The sequence below is a fragment of the Mastomys coucha genome, unplaced genomic scaffold (genome assembly GCF_008632895.1).
Source record: "Mastomys coucha isolate ucsf_1 unplaced genomic scaffold, UCSF_Mcou_1 pScaffold6, whole genome shotgun sequence".
NCBI classification, from domain to species: Eukaryota; Metazoa; Chordata; class Mammalia; order Rodentia; family Muridae; genus Mastomys; species Mastomys coucha.
This window is the reverse complement of record NW_022196912.1, coordinates 14318637-14340232: the sequence shown is the minus strand read 5'-3', so window position 1 is coordinate 14340232 and position 21596 is coordinate 14318637. Positions and strand designations below refer to the sequence as shown.

Genomic DNA, 21596 nt, shown 5'->3' with positions numbered 1-21596 from the left:
TGCTTTCTAACTGGGAGTAGTGGATCCCAGCATTCAGAAGGCAGATTCAAAAGGAGTTCCATGAGTTCCAGGTCATCCTGATTCACACAGCAAGTTCCAGGTTAGCCAGGGATGCCCTGTCTCTTAAGAAGAAAAAGTTTCTCTACCCAAAATAGGACATTAACTAGAAGCAAACTCAAAGAGTTACCAGACAGTAACTTCTTATGAAGACAAGAGGAGAATTTAAATGGTACAGACATTTCAATGTGTGCTTAAAACAGCCTAGTGAATAATTTTTTTTTAATCTTTAAAAAGAATTAATGAGAAAGGCAAAAAAAAAAAAAAAAAAAAAAAAAAAAAAAAAAAATCAAAAAACAAAAAACCAAAAAAAAAAACCCAAAAGGGCATGAGGAGTCAGTATTTCCAACTCAATATCATGAAACTTTTTGTTTTGTTTTAGTTTTGGTTTTGAGACAGGGTTTCTCTATGTAGGGCTGGATGGCCTCAAACTCAGAAATCTGCCTGCCTCTGCCTTCCAAGTGCTGGGATTAAAGGCGTGTGCCACCACTGCCCAGCTGAAAATTTTTACCTATAAACTTGTTGAATGGCTGATGATATATCAACCTAAGCACCGACAAATCACCTCATGATGGCTAAAAACAAGCTTAAGGCTCAGTGCAGAGTGTCTGCTTAGCATGCAGAGTACATACAAAGGTCTGAATTCTCTAGCAGCAAAACACAAAAGTTAATAAGAAGCCTAGAAGTTGCCAAAGGTGGGGCTGGCAAGACCTCTCACTTGTAAGGGTGTATACAAGTCCTAGGACTGAGTTTAATCCCTGGAACCCACAGGGTGGAGACTTAACTCCCTCAAGTTGTCCTCTCACCTCCATAAACTCTAAGTAAATGTAAAAACTTTAAAAAAAAAAAGGGGGGGGGGGTCCAAAGATGGCAAAATACAAGTTCCAAACTGGCCCTCCTTTGAGAGGGAGTGTCCCATCTCAAAAAAAAAAAAGAGGTAAGATGTTCTTTTTCATAGAAGAGCATACACGGGCAAACAATACATACAATCAACTCAAAGCAAGCAATCAAGGCAGGCTTGCCCTCCCATATTATCTTCAATGTCTATGAAGTCCCCACTCTCCTTACCATATTGTCCCAAATTTCTCCAGTGCCTCCACAAGGTCAGCTTCCACAACAGATTCACAGAGCCCTCGAACATGAACAACAGGGGAAACAGAAACTTTATGATGACTTCCACCTCCCTCCTAGGGAAGAGAAACAATTTCCAGTTAACTTCAAAAATCTAAACTATATCTTTCAGTAAATTCAATTCTACATTATAAAGCAAACACACACATTAAAACAAACAAACAAACCAACCAAATTACAAGTTAGCAGAAGGACCTAAAATGAATATTTGATTTGAAATTTTTATTTCCACACATACAACCCTACAAGCTTTGTTTTTTCAAGGCAGGGTTTCTCTGTATAGACCAGGCTGATCTCAAACTCTGGAATATGCCTGTCTCTGAAATTTTCATTTCTAAAAAAGAAAGATCCTTGAGACCAGCAGGTTAGCTCAGTGGGTAAAAGGCACAGGCACCTGCTACCACACCTAGAACCATCCCTAGATGCCCAATTCCTAGAACCCATACAATAGTGGTAGAAGGGAACTGCATGCACAAATACATTTCTTTAAAAAGTGTTCAAGCCAGGAAGGGAGATGTGGTAACAGGCAATGTTTTATTTACTGAAGTGGTGGGCTTGTGAGTGAATTTTTCATACCTTTTTGTCTTTCATAATATATAATGAATAAATTTACAGCTATCTCCTACTCAATATTGTTTGCCCCCCTCCACACACAAGAGGGTTTATCTCTGCACTTTATATCTAGATAAACAGACACCTTTTCCCTTAAACTTGAAGAAATAGGGTTGTGGGCATCACGATAGTTCATCCCTAATTAGCTCAACATTCCTAATGATGATGATCTTTTTCATAACCTTTATCATCGTCATAAGACAAAAATAAGTCAATGAGGTAAGCCTAACAATGTCTATCGTATCGCGGCTAACTGCACTTTTCAGTCTATTATAAAATTCCCCTTCTAAATTCGAGTTTTGTGTCTCTAGAGTCTCCTCCCTCTTACTTTTATCTTGGCATTAACTTTTGTTTTTTTGGGTTTTTTTTTTGTTTTGTTTTTGTTTTTCGAAACAGGGTTTCTCTGTGTAGCCCTTGCTGTCCTGGAACTCACTCTGTAGACCAGGCTGGCCTTGAACTCAGAAATCCACCTGCCTCTGTCTCCCAAGTGCTGGGATTAAAGGTGTGCATCACCACCACCCAGCCTGCAGTAACTTTTGATGAGACCTTTTAGCTTTGCCAGTTTCTAAGAACTGCCCATCATGAACAATGTCTATGCTGAGTACAGTGCAAAAAATGGCTAATTTTCAAATTGATCTTTCTCATAAAAATGGATTACAGAAATTTTTAAAAATCCCTGAGAAGAATTCACTTACTATGTACAGCGAAGTCATTCCCTGAAAGCTAAGGGAGAAAACATTACTGCCTTGATTTGGTCTATATAGTATATACAAATCACAACTCTGTGACCCACAAAAAAGTACTATTATTGTGTCAAGGAAAAACTTTAAAAAGAACTTATAAAAGAAAAGCTAGAAGATACTAAATAGATATAGTATTTGGGGGAAAGGTGATTTTTCTCAACCTCAAGGCAAAAAACAACCTCATACTCCTTGTACTTCCTTTTTCTCACTCAATCTAAGATTCTTACAATTATTTTCCTTGGTATTTCTCTAACTTTAATTACATACCCATACATACTTCTGTATAAGACAGGGTTTTACTATGTAGCCCTGGCTAGCCCAGAACTCATTAACCTTATTTCTGGGGAGTATGCTACTCTGCCATACCCATCTTTAACACAAAACTTTCTATCATTCACTTTAAAACAATTAAGTTTCCAGTTATTTCCAATTGAAAAGCTGACAATTCATCTTTAAAAACTATATTTCTTTTCTTTCTTTCTTTCTTTCTTTCTTTCTTTCTTTCTTTCTTTTTTCCTGAGACAGGGTTTCTCTGTATAGCCCTGGCTGTCCTGAACTCACTCTGTAGACCAAGCCGGCCTCGAACTCAGAAATCCACCTGCCTCTAAAACTATATTTCTACTACTCTCTCCAAAGCTGTTTTTCTATCCTCCATTCTACCCCCAAATATTAACTTTAAAAATAAGCTCTCATACATCCAAGGCTAGCTTCAAACTTGCTATGTAGCAGAAAATAACCTTAAACTTCTGCTCTTCATGCTAAGATTATAGGTATACATCAAAATGTTCTATATATACAGTATAGGAAATCAAACCCAGTTTCACACACACAAGGCAAGCACAAATTTAGCTATAGCCCAACCATTAACACTCTTCTTAAATCACCATTTTCTCTATTTGTTATATAGCTGTGACAAGAAATCTGAACTCTTCTGCCTAGAGCCTCTTTTACCTACCCTAAAATCAGGTAGGTAGGTAGCTGTGGTATTGAGTAATACTACACTTCTCTCATGCTAGGCAAGTACTCTACCACTGAGTCTTACATCATTATCCTGGTTCCTGATTTTTTAAACTAGTTGGTAAATGCTACCTATATAGCAACTAAACTGGATATGGTAGCAAACACCCACAATCCCATCACTCATAGCACCAGCATCCATGGTTCAAGGCCAGGCTATGTACCTATTAATACTTTCAGCATGGCTTCTCCAGCTTAAGGAATCATTTTTAAATCTTTTCTCCTACAGCAGTCTTTTCATTTTGATAGCTAGGCTGCTGTTTTGTTGTTTTCTATTTCCCAACCTCAAAGTAATATTCCAAGTGTATATACCCAGCAAATGTAATATACACATTTGTTTTTGTTTTCTTGTGTTGTTTTTTGTATTTTTACAATTTTCAATCCCTTCTTTGGACATATTGGGTCAAACTATAGGGAAGCTTAGTAGGTCCCCACTAACAGGCTCACGGCTGGTCTGGTCATACCCATGCTAACCAACAGCCACTCAAGGGCAGTCTCAAGGACAAATTCTCACAAGCCAAACAAACTTTTCTCCATATGGCTATAGTCCTTCATTTGGAAATCTTGGGTGATTTTACTGTTTCACTACTTTACCAGTCTACTCACTGAAATTTGAAAGCTCTAAATAATCATCTTATTTGTAAGCAAATTACCTAACATATGATTTTTGGCTGTTTGGGCATTCTTTTTCCTTTTGGGCAATTTTGTAGTTACTGTTATTTTGGCAGTATCTTGGAGCCCAGGCTAACCTCAAACTCATTATGCAGCTAAGGCTAGCCTTTACCTTATGACTATCCTGCCTCTTCCCAACTGCTATGGCATCCCTGACCTTTCTTGGCTTTCTGAGATGGGTCTGTAGCCCAGGCTAACCTCCAGCCTCTGTCCACTTAGAAGTATCAGAATTCCTGGGATTTCAAACATGTGCCACTGTACCTGGCTCTCAGCTTTGTTTTTAGATACCATGTCACCATATTGTACAGCCTGGTCTTCATCTCCTAGGCTCTTGCTATCCTCCAGACTTTTCATCTACTGAGTAGCTAGACTGTAACTGCCTGGCTATCACTCAATCTTTGATTTGCCTGTTTACTCACTAGTGGAATACAGTACTTAAAAAACTTGATCTTCAAAATGACACTCCATCTTAATTTACCTTTTGTAAATAGTTTTGGTAAGTGAAGCCTTAACACTTGAAGATCCAGTTTCTTTCTTGAAATTAAAAAGATATAGAAACTAATGAGCTTGAAAATTATGTCTGATAAATTTAAGAATGTTACTTATGGGGACCAGAGAGATGGCTTAGCATTGCTTGCTGCTTCTGAAGAGGACCGAGGTTCAGTTTCCAGTACCATTTGGTATCTCACAACCATCTGGAACTCCAGTTCCAGGGGCTTAGTGGCCGCCTTCTGACCTCCATAGGCCCTAGGCATGTACAATGACAGACAGAAAAATATACAATAAAAAAATAAATTGGTAAGGCATCGTGGCATACACCTTTAATCCCAGCACACAGGAGGCAGAGGAAGGTGGATCTCTATTGAGTCCCAGGCCAGTCAAGGCTATACAGTGAGATGGTCTCAAAGTAAATTTTAAAAATCATATGCTATTTATTCCACAAGAATGAAGTAACTATTATACATGGCATGAACCTCTATAATGAAGCTTTGTTCAAAGAGTGAAACTAAATAAATTAAAAACACTGGGAGTTTTTGCTCTATGAAAAGTACAGAAGACCCTGAGAGGTAACTTATTTGTCCAATCCAAACCATTCAAATCAATCAATCTCAATCCTACCACCTTCCCTTCTCCTTCTCTTCCTCCTCTCACCTCTCTCTAACCTTCCCTCCTCTCTCCAGAGGCTCCTTCAAGTGAGCTCCACAACAATGCTCTCCTCGTACTGGAATTACAGGTATGCACCAAACCCAGCCTTCATATTTCTTCAAACACTGAGACCACTGCTACCACTTTAACGGTTCCTCTTCTTCAGGTTCTTCTTTAAACTTAGTTATTAAATCATAAAAAGTCAAGAGTATGAATCCTTTAAATCCTACTTTTCACTTCACAAATTTCAAATTAGAGTTAAAAAGATAGTTCATTACTGTGCCTAATCTGCATTTATTCTAACAGTTTGACCACAGACATTATTTCTTCTATAGGCTAAGGACCACTTAAGTCGGGCTAAACTCTCAGCTAAATAGAAATCATATTTCAACATGATGAAGTACTAGACTCGCTACCTTAATTACATACATGCTTTGTAGCTGCAATTTCAAAACAGTACTGAAAATTACAAGGAAAAAAATTTGAAAAGGGGGGCTCAAGAGACGGCTCAGCACTAATGAAGCTTTTTTTAAAAAAAGATTTTATTTATTCTATGTATGTGAGTACACTGTAGCTGTCTTCAGACACACCAGAAGAAGCATCAGATCACATTACAGATGGTTGTGAGCCACCATGTGGTTGCTGGGAATTGAACTCAGGACCTCTGGAAGAGCAGTCGATGATGCTCTTAGCTGCTGAGCCATTTCCCCAGTCCTAATGCAGCTTTTAAATGTCCAAGACAGGAACTAATGTATGTAGTTATAAATTCAAATTGTTGTTCATCTCTCTGTGTGGTCTTCTAAAGGACCTAGTCAGGTTCAATTCCCAATACCCACATAGCATCTCACAACTGTCTGTAATGGAGCTTCAAGTGATCTGACATCCTCACACAGGCAAAAATATCAATGCACATAAAATAAAAATAAATCTTTTTAAAAAATTGAAAATGGAAAAATATGAGTCTATTAAACTTCACATTAGTCTATCAATTCTTCTGTTAAGCTTACAAATTAATTTATTGGACAGGAGTGTCAATAGGATCAGAAAGTTTCACATGCTAGTCAAGTGTACCACCACTGACATTAAACTATAGCCCTAGCTGCAGTTAAACAGTTAAATGAAAGCAGCTCACCTTAATCACAGAAAGATGAACAAGAATTTGAATTTATAACTATATACATTAGTTCCTGTCTTGGACATTTAAAAGCTGCATTAGGGCTAGAGAGATGGCTTAGTGGTTAAGAGCACTTACTGCTCTTCCAGAGGTCCTGAGTTCAATTCGCAGCAACCACATGGTGGCTCATGACCATATGGTGGCTCACAACCATCTGTCATGAGATTTGATGCCCTCTTCTGGTATGTCTGAAGATAGCTAGTGTGCTCACATACATAAAATAAATAAAATCTTTTTAAAAACTGCATTAACTTCAGCTTCAAGTAAGGAAAGCATGTACAGTTCACCTTTCATATTTTACAGACTAAGAAAACTTTCTCGAGGTCACAAAACCTGTATGTTAAGGACTCCTGATCAACCTATCCAATGCCACTTCCACTGCCTGACTTACGTTACTCACTAGCACTCAAAAATAATGTTAACTATTTTTGAAACAAAATTTGTGTGTGTGTGAACACATGTATGTATATATGTGTGCACACCAACTAGTTCATATACAAGTCAGAGGACAACATCTACCATGTGGGCTCTGGTAACTGAAACTGTAGGTTTTCAGGTGTTAGCAAGCACTCACTCTTCCCCACTGAGCCATCCATCTCTCCTGCCAACTGCTTTAAGAATCTTTCCAAGACACTTAAAAGACATTTCACAGTATTGTACAAATCACCAAGGCTTTTGGCAAACGAACCGAGGCCTTTGGCAAAACATCTCTTATAACATTCCTATTTCTAAGTCTTACAATATTTGATTATGATCTTAACACTCCCTAAGAAAATCATCTCCTTTATTCATACTTCCAAGATACATTCTGAGTATTTCAAAAAGCTTGACAAAAAATCCAAATAACTGCAAGGAACCTATGCTTGATCTTGACCAAAAGCACAAGAATCAGTTGTGTCCGTAAAGTTACAGCAAGAGAAAAGATTCCTTTAAAAACAATTTACCCATCACATTTTATTTTCCTAATTATCAGAATTTTTACATAAAAATCACACTGGGCCAGTGAGGTGGCTCAGGTGGTAAATGTCTGCCAGGGACTGAGGTTCCAGGACTCACATGATGGAAGTAGCTGTCCTTTGACCTCCACACTCTCCTGCATGCTTCAAAGCACACAACACAAATGAATGCAGTTTTTTTTTAAAAAAAAAATGCAAATAGGGGTTAAAGAAAGAACTCATCCAAAAAGCACACAATGCTCTTGCATAGAGGGCCAAGAGTTTGACTCCCAGCACTCAGGTCAGGTGACTCACAACTAAACTACCTGTAACTCTACCTCTAAGGAATACTAAAAAACTTACGAGGCTGCCATGGGTACTTGATATGAACCCATACATGTAACTAATTTTTTTTAAATTTAAGCTAGACCAATAAAAATTCGAACTTCTGAAAGATAAGCGGCTTGTGATTAAAAAGGGTTGAGACACCTTAATGTTGGAAGATGTGCATAATAACTTCATCAACTTCTGCTAAGATTTGGTCTCAAATGTATTAAATGTTTAAAGGCTATCTTAAGTCGTCAAGATAGTTTAAAGGCTCCAAAAAGAGTCCAAACCGTTCCGATTGCTTTGTTTCCTTACAGTCTCCATGGAACTGAAGTTGTGGGTTACCGCTGTCCACATTCCTTCGGCCTCCAGCTAAACATTTCTGATGAAGGAGGATTCAAGGAATGCGTGACTACAGCTCTGAATTAATTTCCTTCTGTGGGGACAAACTTGAAGTACATTACCAACGAGCAACTCGTCATTTGACAGCAGGGACACACTCGATCACCTGCCCACACATTTTTGTAACAAAACTATCTTGGCCATTGCCTCGCCTGAACTCCATGCCCACAAAGACTTTTCGATAGAAAGATTGAACTAGCTAGGGTTAGACTAGAGTACAGGGAGGGCCCGGGGGGCGTAATTTGTCTTTTAATCGCGGCTCTCCAGGAGACGAGGCCACGAAAGCCTTCCCGTTCCGTCGCCCGGCGTGAGGATGCTGAGGGGCAAGAAGGCCGGCCCCCAGCTCAGCCTCCGAGCCAGAGTAGTTCAACTAACAAAGAGCCGATCCCCGCCGAGGGCGCGCGGCACAGCCTCCCGGAGCGGAAGCGACACCGCCCCCGCCGCCCCCGCCCCACAACCCTCCCTCCCCAAGTTCAGGGCTCGGCTGCGGACTCCGCGAGGCCCGGCACCCGAAGCCCAAGCCGGCCTTTGCCGCCAGGAGTCGGGAAACGTGCGCAATACATAAATAATAAACCCCGAGTCCCCAACGACACGCTCGGCGTGCACGCAGCAGAAAAGGTGAGGCGGGCGGGCGGGCCAAGCCCCGCCGCCGGGCCCTACCGGAGGGACACGGCGCCGCGCTTTGTTACCGTGGACGGGGGCATGCTCCGAGGGCCGCCGCCGCTGCCGCCTTCGTCGCCGCCGCTCCCTCCCTCATCGCCGTCGCCTTCGTCGCCTTCTTCGCCGTCGCCTTCTTCTCCGCCTTCGCCTTCCTCACCGTCGCCGCCGCCGCCGCTGCCTCCCTCATCGCCGCCACCGCCGCTGTCGCTATCGCTCCCCGCCTGAGGCGCCGCTTCCTGGCGACTCTCGCTCTCCTCGGCCGAGTACACGATCTCTCCCTCCTCGGTCTTGAGGCGCTTGGCCTGGCTCTCGAACTCCCGGTCCTCCTCGTACGTCTCCTCCTTGGGGGAGGAGGAGGTGGAGGACATGGCGGCGGTGGAGACGGCGCGGGAGACGGGCCTCAGACGTCGCCGATCGGTCCCCGCCGCGGGCTGCGCCTCCTCAGCGCGGGTCTGAGCGGCCCCGGCGTCCTCCGCGGCGCGCTCCAGGTGCCCGTGACTGAGAAGGGAGCGCGGGCTGAGGGGACGTTTCCCTTTATCTCCCAGCCAGCCTCCAGCCTCTCCCTCCGCCAGCTTCGCGGCTCCCAGCCCCGGGGGGAACGCGAAAGTAAGGATGGGGCCCCGGCCGTGGCTTCCGGTCCTCCCTCCTCCCTAATCCGCTCCCCGCCGCTCAGGCGGAGCCTCCACCCGGCCTCGACTGCTGCCGGGCGGGATCGGATCCTCAGCCCGAGACTTCCCGCCCCCTAGCCGAACTTTTGCCTCCTATTGGGAGAGGGATAGTCGATCTGGCTTCCAATTGGCTGAAGGAACTGCTCGTCAAAATCCCAGCCTGGACCCTCGCTGGACTCCGGTCAGGACGGTGCAACGCCCGCTGCGCGCGGCTCCGGAGCGGTTGCAGCCCTGCGGCAGTTAGCGCTGTTAGGCCGGGTCCGCTGCCGAGGTACCGGGTGAATGTGACGACAGGCGGTGTCACCGTTCGGCAGAGTCCGGGCTGTGGGTGTTAACCGCCTTCCCGCTAATTTGAATGCTTTTCTTCTCCTTTTAAAAAGATGAAGGAAACCTGGAGAATCTCCGCACACCTACCACACACAGCCCGCCACTAACTAAATATTGGAGAACAGCTGTTAGCTATTACGGAATGTGGCGAGTCAACGAGATGATCCACACAGGTCTGCGCAGAGACTAAGTTATTTGCTAACCGGACCTTTTGCTGCAGATGAACATAGCCAAGTCCCTGCTGCAGTTACGTGTTCTCAACCTTCATCTAAAACCTCCTATTCTCACTCTTCTGAAGGATCCATTTCATTCATTTTCCAAAATAGGAAACTGTCACAATTCTGTTGGTTCCCAGCCCACAACTCACTTCCTCTGTGAAGCCTAAGGACTGTTTTAAGGTTTTTAGCTGCTTCTATTTGTGAAAGGCCTTTTAATATCTAAAGGTGTTGTTTAAAACACAAAACAAAACTGGGCTTGCTTAAGGGCAGGAACTGTGTTCGGGTTTTTTTGTAATCCAGTTCCAGTACAGTACATCCCAACGCAATCCACCCCACGAATGGATTTCAGTGACCAACTTACTAAGTGGTTCTTCCTTGATAAACAATGTTTCTTTTAAGCAAGAAACCTATCGCGCCCTAATTGTCCTTTTACTTTAAGCCTTAGTTCTGTGCACCTGTTTTGAACAAGCGTGTGTCTTCCTTTCCCAGCTGTGGGTGGTTTCCTCCTCTCGCCAGCTTTTTCCCCCAAAGGCCTTCCCCCAGAAAGATGTGTGTATTTTCCACTGATCCTGCTTTTAACATACGTTGTTTTCTCCTTTATACTTTGCGTCGCTTGTCATTTTAGAATCCTAAGGAATCCAAGAGTTTCTGCAAACTGTACAACTGTGTGTGTGAGGCCGCTTGCAGAACTGAAAGTTAGAAATTTGTTTTTAAAATTAAGGTAAGACTGAAGTGTACTCAAGAAGTATCAAAGAAGGAATTGCAGAGCTGGGGACAGAGAAGGAAATGTCATGATCGAGAGCAAGTGGAGCCGCAGTAAGAAACATTGCAACAGTTTTGCCCAAAAGTTTTTATTTGAGTCAGATGTTCCATGTAAATTGACGGTGCAAAAATTATTGTGCAAGAAAGTTCAGGTACAGAAGTTTTAAAAGCTAAGATCTAAAAAGCATAGGTTTGGGGCTGGAGAGATGGCTCAGCAGTTAAGAGCACTAGGTGCTCTTCCCAGAGATCTGGCACCTTCACAGTCACCATGTAGTCTCTGAGCAGGAACTGTCAAAATGGCAGCACCTGTCAAAATGGTGGCAACAGTTAAAACGAAGAGAGTGAAGAAGAAAAAAAAAAGCACCAATCCCTGAGCAGGAAAACCAGCCAATCCCTGAACTCCCTAAACTCAAGGCTTGAAATCTTACCAATCCTGACTCTGGAAGACTCCACCCGCCCAAGAAATCCTCTATCTGCCTGCCTTTCGTCCAATCCCCTGCTGTCCTCTCCCAGGAGCAAAGGGTAACCACCTCTCCACTCCTCCCTCATCTCCCTGGATTCATCCTTCCAATAAATGTCTTTTATGAAATTTGCTTCCTGCTATGACTCTTTCATCAGAAGAGGCCAAGAAACAATGAAGAGAAGAAGGGAAGATACAAAGAAGTGGAGTGGGCCTGGGACTCCTGAGCCCCTCAGCTCAGCTGCGGATATGCTCTTCTGGGAGCTACACCGACTCTGCTGAGAAGGCTTCCTCGAAGAGCTGTGTGGTTCCTGGTCTTCCAAGTTGCAGGATACCCTTCTATCGAAGCAGGAAGGCCAACAGGCCACGTGTCCATGTTGTACACAGACTTACATTCAAGCAAAACACACATAAAATAAATGAATCCATCTAAAAAATACATTTAAAAGCCTAGTTACTTTTAGCCATTCTGTCCGGATGGATGGATGGATGGATGGATGGATGGATGGATTGGATGGATGGATGGATGGATTGGATGGATTGGATGGATGGATGGGTGGGTGGATGGATGTAAATATGCAGGCATTTATTGTGGAGGAACCCTAATTGGCCTGGAACTTCGTATGTAGTTCAGTTCCTGCCTCCCCAACCCTGGAATTAAAGCAATCACTACTAGTCCTCTCTTTGCCCACTTTATAGTAGTTTTAGGATCAAAGACCAGGAAAGAAGGATATTAATTATAGCTTGTTTGCCAGCAAAATTTCCTTTTGGTGAAGTGAATAGTCCCCAACCTATTTTTATTTCAAATTGTGGAGAGCTAGAAATAAAACTCATTGGAGTGTGTGTGTTGGGCCCTTGGCTTGAGTCCCCAGCATTATTTTTTTTTTTAAAGATGGAAATGTAGAATTGGGAAATTAATTTTTTTAATTGTTTTTCTTTAAGATGGTTGTGCATGCTTTAATCCTAGCACTCAGAAGCCAGTGGCAGGCAGATCTCCTTGAATTCAAGGCCAAACTGGTCTAAATTCCAGGACAGCCAGGGCTATGTAGAAAGACCCTATCTCAAACAAACAAAACAAGATAAAATTTGTTTATTTTATAGAGTTTGACTATTTAAATATACTGTGCTGTCCTCAAATTCACAGTCTTCCTGGCTTTGCCTGTTAACTACCATGCCTGGCTGTTTTGGATTTTCATACAAAAGGTGAATTTAACAAACTATATTCACATCCAACTATAAGTTTATTGGGACTTATGTAAATTTTATGAATACTTGTCAAAACATTTTCAATTTTCAAAGCCCTGAATTTCAAACTATGGGTTATAAAGCCAAATTAAAATGCAATACTCATACTAAATAGACATTACCTTTAAAAATTATAGCAAATTCTATACCTACAATTTACTGTTGAGAGTGAATTAAATTTTCTTATACAAATTAAAATGGTTAATCTATAATATATTCACACTTCCCAGAATTATGCTGTTGTTAGAAATTAGACAATGAATTACTATCAAGATAAACAACTATAAATTAGGTCTACATGTCCACTGTAGGAACTGACACAGTCATTAAATCATTTTCATTCATAAGTAGCCCTGGCTCTGGAATATGATTCCTTGGGTTCCAGCCCTGGAGAGAGAGCCAGGTTCATTTTTGTGTGTAAGTTTTGTTCTTGTTTTTGTTTTTTTGAGACAAAGTTTCTCTGTGTAACCTTGGCTATCCTGGAACTCACTATGTAGATCAGGCTGGCCTCCAACCCAGAGAGATCCACCTGCCTCTGCCTCCTAAGTGCTGGGATTAAAGGCGTACCACCACTGCCCAGCTAAGAGCCATGTTCTTAACTGCACCTCTAGAGCAGGATTTTTGTTTTATCTTATACTATTCCAAAATTGCTTAATTACAGAATGGTCAGAGAAATAATGCCTCTGATAAAGAGTTTGTGACAGAATTTATCAACATGAACCCTTCAGTGGTTAGCACATGGAATGGCACATAGGTGATACTCATTATTATTGCATGTGAATAATTATATAAATACACACACACCCATGCTTATTATATCGCTCAGGTGCATACTGTAGCAACTTGATTATAAAGTGTAAAAAGCAGGGTCAAATTGTATGAATTTAACTGTGCACTGAAGTGCATTCCTATAATGCCCTCACTTGGGAGCCTGAGGTATGATCTCATGCTTGAGACCAACTCTTTGCTACGACATACACGTGAGTCCCTGTCACGAAATGTATATAAAACAAGTGAGAATGCAAGAACAACCTCCTAGCTTTCTAGCATCTTTAACATCTAGAATGTCTTATTGTTCACATAGGTAGGAATGAGATTTAAAAGTTTAAGAAACATTTGGGGATGTGCTATGAAGGACTTTATCTGTTTCCCCAGACCTCCCTTAGCCCAATAAGTCTGGTATTGATGCTGTATCCCCATGGAGGTGTGGCAATGGAAATCCTTGGTTGCTTCCTACCCTCCTCAACAATAGCCAGTCTAATTAGAGGCCTGGAAAAGCGGCCAGAAGCCTAATGCATAAGTGATCCCAGACATTGGTGGCCTGGAGGAAGAAGTTACTCCTGACTTTCTTGTCACTTCTGGCTGCCAAGCCCTGTATAACTTTTTAGTATCATGTCATTCAAATCATGTATCATATAACTCATGATTATTATTATTATTTAGTATCCTCTCTTGAATCTTTTTCAGGAGATAGCAATGAGCTAGCTAGCTTTCTTTCTTTTATTACTTAGTTTTTTGAGACATGGCTTCCCCACCTAGCCCTACCTGTCCTGGAACTCACTCTGTAGATCAGGCTGGCCTCGAACTCAGATATCTACCTGCCCCTCCCTCCTGAGTGCTGGGCTTATAGGTGTCCATCCCTATGCTTTCATCAAAGAACCTAGTGTTGCTCTCTGGATGTCTTATTTACAACAAGCTGAAACATTGCTCATAGGTTAAACGGCTGTCTGATACCGCATAACATTTTCTTGAAAAGTGTCACCATTTTCTGATCTATACATCATTTGAAGTGGAGCTACAAATTGTGGGGTTTTCATACCCAAACTCAATTTCCAACATTGTTGCTATTTCACCTCCTACACAAAACTCTCATTTTATGCCTGAACTTCTGTAAAAATTAAATAAGCCTTCATGTATACTTTACGTGAGTCCCATTTCCAGAAGATTGGAGCTGTAGAGATATTTTAGGTCAATGCCCCATGTTTTGCATGAAATCCAGCTCTTCAGAAACAATCCACTTATTTCTACAAAATATTGTTGCATCCTTTACAGAGTTCTATCTTGGGACCCTCTGTTAGTTTGACAAAAATCACCTAGAACAAGAATTGCCAACTTGTTGTTTCTTTTACTCTATCAGACGTTGGTTGGTTGCTTGGTTATAATGGAAAGTCACTGTTCAGGAAGAGTGCACCATACAGGAAGTGCCTGAGGCAATATTAACTCCAAGTGTAGTCAAGTGTAACCACAGTGGTATATGCTTTCGAGAGCCCTGCACATCTGTTTGGGGGCTCCAGCTCCCTCCTCCACAGTATTTGGACTCCCTTCTCTCTCTCTCTCTCTCTCTCTCTCTCTCTCTCTCTCTCTCTCTCTCTCTCTCTCTCTCTCTCTCTCTCTCTCTCTCTCTCTCGGTCTGGGGATGGTGGTGCATATGTTTAATCCCAGGACTCAGGAAGCAAAGGCAAATGGACCTCTGCATTTAAGGGCAGCTTTGTTGATCAATAGCAGTGTTCTCAGTCTTCCTAATGCTGAGACCCATTAGTAAAGTTCCTCATGTTGGAGTGACCCCCAACCATAACATTATTTTCATTCATAGCTGTAATTTTGCTGCTGTTATGAATCATAAATATCTGATATGCAGGATATTTGATATCCCACCCCTGTGAAAGGGTCATTTTACCCTCAAAGAGGTTGACACACACAAGTTGAGAACTATCAGTGTACATTGTGAGTTCAGAGCTATAGTGTGAAACTCTCTCTCTCATATATGATCAGGCAGGAGCTATAACTCAATGGTAGAGTGTTTGCCTAGAGTATGTGGGACCTTGAGGTTGATCCTGAGCATCACAAAAAATCTGGTCTGTGGTGGTGAGTGCCTATAATGCCAGCACTTGGAAGCCTGACCCAAAAGGACACAGGGTGTAAGATCAGTCTCTACTATATATGAGACTATCTCACCAGAGGGGAAACTTTGCGATAAATGAATAAGTGATAAAATGAAATTGAACTGATCTTAGAGCTACTCAGTCATATGACAGATGATAAAATTCAGGCTGTAGATACACATAGACATTCCCCTTAACTTAGAAATAGCATTTAAATCATTTCTACTTTTCCCTCTGACATGTCAATTAGGAGTATTTTACATGTTAAAAGGACAATTTTATGGCCAGGAATGGTGGCAGATGCCTTGAACCCAAGCACAGGGAGATCAAGAGCTCAAGACTATCCTAAGCTACATAGCAAGACCCTGCCTTTAAAAGAAAAAAGGTATTGGGGGATAAGCTAAGGTTTTTATAGCATTTTGATTCTTGCTGTCTTTGTTTCTCCTGGCTAGGCAATGCTTTTATATTCTGAGTATGTTAAGAAACATGTGAATTAAACAGGCATGATTTTACAGACACACACACACACACACACACACACACACACACATATATGTTATTTGGGGTGTTTTGTTCATTGGTGTTTTGCTTGAATGTATGTCTATATGAGGATGTCAGAATCCCTGGAACTGGAGTTACAGACAAGTGTGAGCTGCCAACTGGATGCTGAGAATTAAACTGGGGTCCTCTGAAAAAGCAGCCAGTGTTCTTTACCACTGAGTCATCTTTCCAGTCCCAACAGGACAGATTTTAATGAGAATTATGTAATTATTTTTTTATTGCAATTTTCTTCTCCCAACTGCTGCAATATTTACTCATTCACAAACCAGAATATAATAGGCCACCTTTACTTGAAAACAGATATGTTTCAGTAAGACTAGTGAGCTATTGGCCTTAACCTGTGTGGTCCAATATCACAACTAATGGTTACATTTGTTGTAAATTGATGGAAATAAACAAACAAAAAAATCTTGACAGTCAACAGCTAGTTCATGCTAGCCACACATCAAATGACCAAGAGCACAAATACCAATGGCTACTACATTGGACAGAGCTAATAGAACAGGAACATGAGCACAGGAAATGACTGATGTTCGTTTACCATGTACAACATCACCTGGCCCACAGTGTTGACCATGATGAGGTGCTTATTGTTCTAGAAGTATATGAGGGCTGGGGATGTCAGAAAGTTGGGATAGTATTAGTCTAGCATGCAGGAAGCCCTGGATTAAATTCCCAAGCACTGCACAGATCATGCAGTGGGAAAAGAATATAGTCTCAATCTAAATATAGTTAATTTTTTTTTTGATTAGCTGCTAGCAGGAAGAGCAATCTCTAAGCCAATTTGAGATTGCTGTGGAGAGGTATGGGAAAGGACTATTAAAGGGAAAAACCACAAAGAGACTGCCAATAAGCAAGCAAAAACTGGTTTATTATGCCAAATTAAGTGACCCAAAGCAATCTTTGTGTATCTGCATAATTAAAGCAAATTACAGAAGAAGAAAAAAAGCAGTTAGTCATATCTTAACAAAAAGCTAGCCATGACTGTACACTTCTGGATGGGGTCACTGGCCCAGGGTTACTGGGAACTTATCTCCCAGGAACTAGAGTCAGAGACAAACAGCTAGTGAGTACCAGGATGGATTCTAGCATAAAGAGGAGTTTCTTTTAACCAGTATACTTTGGCTACACAAAAACTTAGGGACTAGCCTGGGCTATGTGAGACTTTGCCCCTAAGACCCCAAATTACCTGAAACAGGTCAGGCAGTGGTGGCGCACGCCTTTAATCCCAGCACTTGGGAGGCAGAGGCAGGCGGATTTCTTAGTTTGAGGCCAGCCTGGTCTACAGAGTGAGTTCCAGGACAGCCAAGGTTACACAGAGAAACCCTGTCTTGAAAAACCAAAAAAAAAAAAAAAAAAAAAACCTGAAACAATAGATGAAAACTGAGCAAATTATCTGTGTTCAGGTATTTCAAAGACTGAAACAGAGTTTACTCTGTAACTATATTTAAAATGAGGTCATATAAAAACTATTCTATTTATTTAAATAACTCAATAGAAGTGAATAAATAAATAAATTGATGAAAGAAAAATAAACAGGCAGATAGCATGGCCTCTTTTGTGCACTAGATATATCAAAATGTATATGATTTAAATTGGTAAAAATAATTGGAATAAGCGTGTAAGAGGCATGTTTCTTTTCTCTTTTCTTTTCTTCTACTGTGTGTGAGTGTTTTGCCTGCATGTATGTCTGTGAATCATGTGCATGTCTGGAGTTTACAGAGGCCAGAAGAGGGCTCCAACACCAAATGCTCTGGTAGTGGAGTTACAGACAGTTGTGAGCTGCCATGTGGGTGCTAGAAATCTAGGTTGAGTCCTCTGAAAGAGCAGCCAGTGTTCTTAACCATTAAACTGTCTCCCCAGACCCACAAGAGGCATTCTAACAAAACTAAGATGCCTGTTATGAATGTTTTCAGAAGTAAAAAAAAGTCCTAGCTCCTTTAATCCCAGCACTCAGGAGGCAGAGGCAGACAGGTCTCTGAGTTTGAGACCAACCTGGTCTACAGAGTGAGTTGCAGGACCTTAAGAGCTGTCTCAACAAAACAAAGCAAAATGAGTAAAAAGTCCTTTAGGGCCAATGACTCATTGGGTAAACTTGCTGCTAGGCCTGATAACCTGAGTTCAGTTCTCAGGACCACAAGGTACAAGAAGAGAACTGACCAAACTGTCCTTTGATATCCACATATGTATGCGTGTGTGCATGTGTGCACATGCGCACACACATTTTAGAAGCCTTTATCCAGTTAATGCGTTAATGCACAGCCACAGTGTAGTCCTTCACTGTGCACAAAACTGGCCTCATTTGTGTCTTATGAAAGCCTCTTAAGAAGGGGCCTGAAGCAGATCCTACTGCCTCCATTTGGCAGGTGACATTTACAAAGACTTAGATTTTCTTTCTCAATTCTCATGTGCTTTTAACTATGCTAATAATAATTACAGTCAATTATTACATGTGTGATCTATGCTGACTACACCAGAATTGGAACCCTTAATTACATCCCCTCTCTCTGGGTGGAGCTACTTCCCAGGAATATAATTTTTAAGCAATCTATAATTTTTGTAAGATATTGGTTTTTTTTTTTTAATAAAAATCTTATCTCAATAGTTTTTAGTAAAAGGACTTCCATCAATAAACATTTGTTGAAGTATTGATAAGTACATTCATGGTCTTTGTTGAAGTTTTATTTGGTTGCTATTATTGTTATTTGAGACAAGTCTTACCCTGCAGCCCAGGCTGCCTGGAGCTTATTGTGTAGCTCAGGCTGGCCTCCAACTTAAGGTACTTTTTCTGGTTCTGTCTTCTGAGTGTTTGGGTTAACAGATGGGAGTTACCACAGTGGGCATGATGCAGTCTTGATACAAAGTCAACTGTATCAGTCAAAGTTTAATTGGCAGAATTCATTTTGGCTACTATAAATTAGAAGTAGTGAATCACTAAAAGGATTAAGAACACTGACTGGAGACCAGGTATGGTGGCACGTGACTTTAAACCCAGCACTCAGGAGGCAGAGGCAGTTAGAGCTCTGTGAGTTCAAGGCCATCCTGGTCTGCATAATAGGTTCCAGGACAGCCAAAGCTATGTACAAAGGGCCTGTCTCTAAACAAAAATTAAATAGAATAGAATAGAATAGAATAGAATAGAATAGAATAGAATAGAATAGAATAGAATAGAACAGACTACTGCTGGGTGTGGTGGCACAGGCCTTTACTTCCAGCACTCAGGAGGCAGAGGCAGGTAGATCTTTGTAAGTTCAAGGTTAGCTTAGTCACATACTGAGTTCTAGGGTTACACAGGAAGACCCTGTCTTAAAACAACAACAAAAAAATTAAGACTACTCATGGAGTAACTCAGAACCACACCTTTGAACTAGACAAGCAGGTACTAAGAAACCAAAGCTACAGTACCTAGAATACTCTAACCACAGTCATGGAAGACACCATGTTCAGAGAGCTGCAGAATCCTACCATGCTCCTCAACAAACATAATGGGTACACCCCAGATGCTTCTGATAGTCATAAAGCTAGAGCCTGCTACAGAGAAAAAGAAAAAAAAAAAAAAAAAAAAAAAAAACAAAACAGGCAACCATGCCCATCAGCAGAAACACAGAAGCACCAACTGTTGGCTAAAGAAGCAGAAATCCTCAAAGACAAATTTTGCCTACTTTTCAACCTTAGATTACTCCAGCCTAGAGTCATAGTGAAACATGTGGGTTGCCTAATGACCTTCAGATTGCCAACCTCAATCTTAAAAATTCAACTTTAAAACAGAGACTCTATTCAAGAAATATTTAGAAATAAGAAGGACTGAGTCCAAGTTTCCATGAACTGCTATTTATTTACTTTCTGACATTTTGGAGGTGCTAGGAATAATAGTTTGTTACTGAGACAGATTTAATGATTCATAATCCACTCGACATTACTGATGCCTTGTGAAAGATGCCTGGTGGTAATGGTGCTTGGTTGGTTGGTTGGTTGGTTGGTTGGTTGGTTGGTTGGTTGGTTGGTTGATTGGTTGGTATGGTTGGGTGTAGTTTGTTTTTTTGAGACAGGGTCCTATGTAGCCCAGACTAGCTTCAAACTCCCTATACAGCCAAGACTCCCAATTCTTCTGCCTCCCAAATGCTTGGACTATAGACATGTGCCACTATGCCTTACAATGAATTGATCTTTTTTTAATTCTTTCAAACAATACATCCTGACCACAGTCTCCCCCCTCCTACTCCCCACTCTCTCTCTCTTCTTTTTTTTTTTTTTTTTTTTTTTTTTTTTTTTGAGACAGGGTTTTTCTGTGTAGCCCCGGCTGTCCTGGAACTCACTCTGTAGACCAAGCTGGCCTCGAACTCAGAAATTCACCTGCCTCTGCCTCCCAAGTGCTGGGATTATAGGCGTGTGCCAACACAGCCAGGCCTCTCTCTTCTTTTTTAAAGATTTATTTATTTATTTATTTATTTATTTATTTATTTATTTATTTAATGTGTGTGAGTACACTGTAGCTGTCTTCAGACACACCAGAAGAGGAAGAGGGCATCAGATTCCATTACAGATGGTTGTGAGCCACCACGTGGTTGCTGGGAATTGAACTCAAGACCTCTGGAAGAGCACTAAGTGCTCTTAGCTGCTGAGCCATCTCTCCAGCCCCCTCCTTTTTTTAATTGGTTATTTTATGTATTTACATTTCAAATGTCATCCCCTTTCCTGGTTTCCCCTCCACAAACCATCTATCCCATCTCCCTCCCTCTGTTTTATGAGGGTGCTCCTTCACCAACCCAGCCACTCCTGCCTCAGCACCCTAGCATCCCCCTACTCTGGGGCATCTAGTCTCACAGGATCAAGGGCCTCCCCTCCCATTGATGCCAGATAAGACAGTCCTCTGCTACATATGTAGCTGAAGACATGCAGTTCCTCCATATATATTCTTTGGTTGGTGGTTTAGTCACTGGGAGCTCTAGAGGGTCTGGTAGTTTGATACTGTTGTTCTTCCTATAGGGTTGCAAACCCCTTCAGCCCCTTCAGTTCTTTCTCTAGATCCTCCATTGGGGACCCAGTACTCAGTGCAATGGTTGGCTGTGAGCATCTGCATCTGTATTGGTAAGTCTCTGGCAGAGCCTCTCAGGAGACAGCTATACCAGGCTCCTGTCTGCAAGCGCTTCTTAGCATCAGCAATAGTGTCTGGGTTTGGTGTCAGCATGTGGGATGGATACCTAGGTGGGGCAGTCTCTGGATGGCCTTTCCTTCAGTCTCTGCTCCACTCTTTGTCCCTACATTTCCTTTAAACAGGAACAATTCTGGGTTAATATTTTTGAGATGGGTGGGTGGCCTCATCCCTCAAACTGGGGCCACACCTAACCTCTGGGTATGGTCTCTACAGGTTCTATCTCCCCTTTGTTTGGTATTTCACCTAATGTTATTCCCGTTGGATCCTGGGAACCGCTTGCTTGCCTGGCATCTGGGACTTTCTAGTGGCTACCCCAGTTCCCCATCCCTCACTGCTACACACCTCCGTTTTCTGACCCTCTGTACTTCTTCCCAATCTCCTTCCATACCTGATCCTGCCCCCATTTTTCCCTCCTCCTCCTCCTCCTCTCTCCCTCCCAGAG

General features: G+C 41.9%; 1 protein-coding gene and 1 long non-coding RNA gene across 2 annotated transcripts in view; one reads left to right on the top strand and one right to left on the bottom strand.

The window, feature by feature from the left end:
* Hnrnpll (heterogeneous nuclear ribonucleoprotein L like) overlaps window positions 1–9560 on the bottom strand; it is a 32492-nt gene extending 22932 nt beyond the window's left edge. Inside the window, exons 1-2 of the mRNA XM_031355741.1 lie at window positions 8906–9560; window positions 1126–1244 (exon numbers count right to left, since the gene is read on the bottom strand). Coding sequence (XP_031211601.1) covers window positions 1126–1244; window positions 8906–9244 — 458 coding nt within the window. The 5' untranslated portion in view covers window positions 9245–9560. The remainder of the gene's footprint in view (window positions 1–1125; window positions 1245–8905) is intronic.
* A 149-nt stretch (window positions 9561–9709) lies between these two features.
* LOC116079755 lies at window positions 9710–11750 on the top strand. The gene is made up of 2 exons (XR_004114143.1): window positions 9710–9815; window positions 9925–11750. It is a non-coding gene; the product is annotated as an uncharacterized LOC116079755 (long non-coding RNA).
* The last annotated feature ends 9846 nt before the right edge of the window (window positions 11751–21596 follow it).